The 4,106-nt window shown below is 35.8% G+C and overlaps 1 protein-coding gene across 1 annotated transcript; it reads left to right on the top strand.

The window, feature by feature from the left end:
* The first annotated feature begins 1,400 nt into the window (after nucleotides 1-1,400).
* On the top strand, nucleotides 1,401-2,369 carry LOC127552507 (olfactory receptor 4K15). Its single transcript, XM_051983011.1, has one exon. It carries the CDS (start codon nucleotides 1,404-1,406, stop codon nucleotides 2,367-2,369), a length of 966 nt encoding a protein of 321 aa, XP_051838971.1. The 5' UTR covers nucleotides 1,401-1,403.
* The last annotated feature ends 1,737 nt before the right edge of the window (nucleotides 2,370-4,106 follow it).

Consider the following 4,106-nt stretch of genomic DNA (forward strand, 5'->3'; position numbering starts at 1 on the left):
CCGATTTTTTCCCCTTCCTCCCTCCACCCCCTCCCCCAGATGGCAAGCAGTCCTTTACATGTTGAATAGGTTATAGTATATCCTAGATACAATATATGTGTGCAGAACCGAACACTTTTCTTGTTGCACAGGGAGAATTGGATTCAGAAGGTATAAATTACCCAGGAAGACAAACAAAAATTCAAGCAGTTTATATTCATCTCCCAGTGTTCTTTCTTTGGATGTAGCTGCTTCTGTCCATCCTTGATCAATTGAAACTGAATTAGCTCTCTTTATGGAAGAGATCCACTTCCATCAGAATACATCCTCAAACAGTATCGTTGTTGAGGTATATAATGATCTCCTGGTTCTGCTCATTTCACTTAGCATCACTTCATGTAAGTCTCACCAGTCCTCTCTGTATTCATCCTGCTGGTCATTCCTTCAGAACAATAATATTCCATAACGTTCATATATCACAATTTACTCAACCATTCTCTAATTGATGGGCATCCTTTCATTTTCCAGCTTCTAACCATTACAAACAGAGCTGCCACAAACATTTTGGCACATACAGGTTCCTTTTCCTTCTTTAGTATCTCTTTGGGGTATAAGCCCAGTAGAAACATTGCTGGATCAAAGGGTATGCACAGTTTAATAACTTTTTGAGCATAGTTCCAAATTGCTCTCCAGAATGGCTGGATGCGTTCACAATTCCACCAACAATGTATCAGTCTCCCTGTTTTCCCACATCCCCTCCAACATTCCACATTATCTTTCCCTGTCACTCTAGCAATCTGACAGGTGTGTAGTGGTATCTCAGAGTTGTCTTAATTTGTATTTCTCTGATTAATAATGATTTGGAGCATATTTTCATATATCTATAAATAGTTTCAATTTTTTCATCTGTAAAAAAAATTCTTTATTTTTCTTGTTTTTTAATGTGGTTTATTTGAAATGTGAATAATATGGAAATATGTTTTATACTACTTTGCATGTAAACATATTACTTGCTTTCTTAAGGAATAGGAGAAGGAAATTTTAGAATCCAAATTGCTTAAAATGAATATTAAATGTTTTTTACATGTGATTGGGAAATATTTAATAAAATAAAAATGCATTTAAAAATATTTTCTTTTATAGAAGATTGATGACTATCACAGTGAGTTTATGTGATGAATTTCCTAATTCTATGACATTTACTCTTTAAGGTGCAGCCTAAGGTAACCCTTAGGGTAGTTCAGTCTTTTCTATGAAGACCACGATGGGAATAAATGTGCTTTGTTTGAATAATAAAAAGCAGAGTTTCAGGATTTCTCAGCAGTAAGAGAAATTTTAAAACCCTGCCACAATCCAGTTCCATTCATTGATCTCTGCTATTTTTCTTCCAGATAACCGAAAAACATTTCTTTCAATCCAAGTCAATGAACAAGACGAATCACTCTCGAGTATCTGAATTCATTTTGTTGGGACTATCTGAATCCCCAGAGCTCCAACCTCTCTTTTTTGTTGTGTTTTCAGTGCTCTATCTTGCTATTGTGATGGGGAACTTCCTTATCATCCTCACTGTGACTTCAGATCCACGTCTTCACTCTCCCATGTACTTTTTACTTGCAAACCTCTCTTTTATAGATGTCTGTGTGGCCTCTTTTGCCACCCCTAAAATGATTGCAGACTTCCTTGTGGAGCAGAAGACTATCTCCTTTGAGGCTTGTCTGGCTCAGATTTTCTTTGTTCACCTTTTCACCGGGAGTGAAATGGTACTTCTTGTGTCCATGGCCTATGATCGCTATGTTGCCATATGTAAACCTCTCCACTATATGACCATCATGAGTCGGCGTGTCTGTATCATTCTAGTCATCATTTCCTGGTGTGTTGGCTTCATACACACAACTAGCCAGCTGGCATTTACAGTCAACTTGCCCTTCTGTGGTCCCAACAAGGTGGACAGCTTTTTCTGTGACCTCCCTCTGGTGACCAAACTTGCTTGTATAGACACATATGTTGTCAGCTTACTTATTGTTGCAGACAGTGGCTTTCTCTCCATGAGTTCCTTTCTCCTCCTGGTTATTTCTTATACAGTCATACTTATCACAGTCCGCAATCGCTCATCAGCTAGTATGGCAAAGGCACGTTCTACACTGACTGCCCATATTACGGTGGTCACACTATTCTTTGGGCCATGCATTTTCATCTATGTGTGGCCCTTTAGCAGCTACTCAGTGGACAAAGTTCTTGCAGTGTTTTATACCATCTTCACTCCCATATTAAATCCAGTTATTTATACCTTGAGGAACAAAGAAGTGAAAGCAGCCATGTCCAAATTAAAGAGCCGATACTTAAAGCCCAGTCAAGTATCTGCTATAATAAGAAATGTCTTATTCTTATAACCCAAGTAGCTTCCCCCTAATCTATGCCCTTTCTAAACTATTTTCTATATACTGTGATTAAAGACAACTGTATTGTTAATGCCAAAATCTTGAATTCCTTGTGTCAAAAGTCAAGAATAGAGAAATTGTTGCAAGACTTGTTCAAATAGGGTTATATGGTGATGACAAAACAAAAAAGTATAATGTAGTAGTTGACATTTTCTTCCCTTTCCCTTGAATGTTGTCAATTTTTATGATGGATTCTAAATATAATGTAAACAGTTATAAAATTTAAGTAAGGGCAAAATATGATTTTATGGAAGATATGTACATTAAAATAAGTATATGTAGCTAATAAGTAGAATCACAGTGTAGTGGGGGGAGAAGGGTATAGAGGATCTGTGTTCAAGAGACTATTTGATGTAGTGGAAAATTCTCTGGTTTTTACTATTATAAAATCAAGGTCTGAGTAATGAATCTGCTATTTAGTAATTCTTTCAAATTGGGCAAGTTTTCTTTTTTTCCCATGCCTCTCAGTATCAATTACCTCATATGCAAAGGGAGGACATTAAACTAGGTGATCTCTACTTTTCATCTCTTAATCCAGAAGTCAAATTTCTATTGTATTTCAGCTATATACTAGCTGTATAATTTAACTTCTGTGAATCTTGGCTTCGACAACTATAAAAAAAAGAATTAATAATACATTCTATTGGGTGGCCTAAATGGGTATAGCCCTACTTGAGCATTTCCCTGAAATGCTACACTGAATAGATATGTGCATGATAAAAGAGACCAAAAATAGAGAGTACATGCATTTATACTTTTCTAAACTATCTACTTATGCCTATCTCTCATTATTTCAGAGTTTTACCAAGGGGGGGAGAAATTTTTGTGAGCTATTGTCTGGAGAATAAAATATAAAATGTTCATCTTCAGAACTAGAGGTATGAATCGTAGAAACATATGATCCTTGCACAGAGCAATCACTTAACAAATGCATGTTGAACTGAAATTAACTAAAACCTTCCATTTAACAATTTAAAATAATGAATAGAGTACAAATGCTATGCCCCAGGAAAGGTTAAATATTGGTCCAAAATCTCCTTGTTAACTTATAAATCATAATCTTTCTTAGGGCAATTATGATTTAAAAAAAGATGGTGGAAGAAGTAATGAATTCCTAAATGGCGATGGGGAAATTAAATCAGAAGGAAGGAAGAGGGATAGAAAGGAGCCAGTCATTTTCTTCATAGTTAAACTTTGAGCTAGCCCTGACCTTGGAAGTTTTCAACAACTGAAGTACAGAGCTGAAATTAGTTTTGATAATTCATTATAGTAATAATTATTCCCACTTTATCTAGATAACCAATTGTCAAATTTCCAAAGCATCTTTTGTTGAAATCACACACACACACACACACACACACACACACACACACACACACACACAAATCCTGAGTTACCTTGGAATAGCTTGGCCACCCAGGAATTGTTTAGATGTTTCCCGTAATTAAAAAAAAAAGAAGAAACTCTGTATGTATGTCTGTGTATTATCTGCATGTGAGTGTGCAGATCCTTATATGTGCATGTATTCAGGGGGAGAATTTTATTGGTACACCAGACAGAGAATGAGAGAGAATGAGCACAATGAATTTATCTTGAAAAGATATGGGATTTTAGGAGATTTGAAATGAACTATCACATCCATTTTAGAAATTTCTCAATTCTCAGATTTTATTATTGAAGTAAAGCCTG

Source organism: Antechinus flavipes, chromosome 2, assembly GCF_016432865.1.
Source record: "Antechinus flavipes isolate AdamAnt ecotype Samford, QLD, Australia chromosome 2, AdamAnt_v2, whole genome shotgun sequence".
Lineage (NCBI taxonomy): Eukaryota > Metazoa > Chordata > Mammalia > Dasyuromorphia > Dasyuridae > Antechinus > Antechinus flavipes.

Coding starts and splice junctions, on each gene's coding strand:
- LOC127552507 (XM_051983011.1), top strand. CDS start 1,404: ATGAACAAGACGAATCACTCTCGAGTATCTGAATTCATTTTGTTGGGA.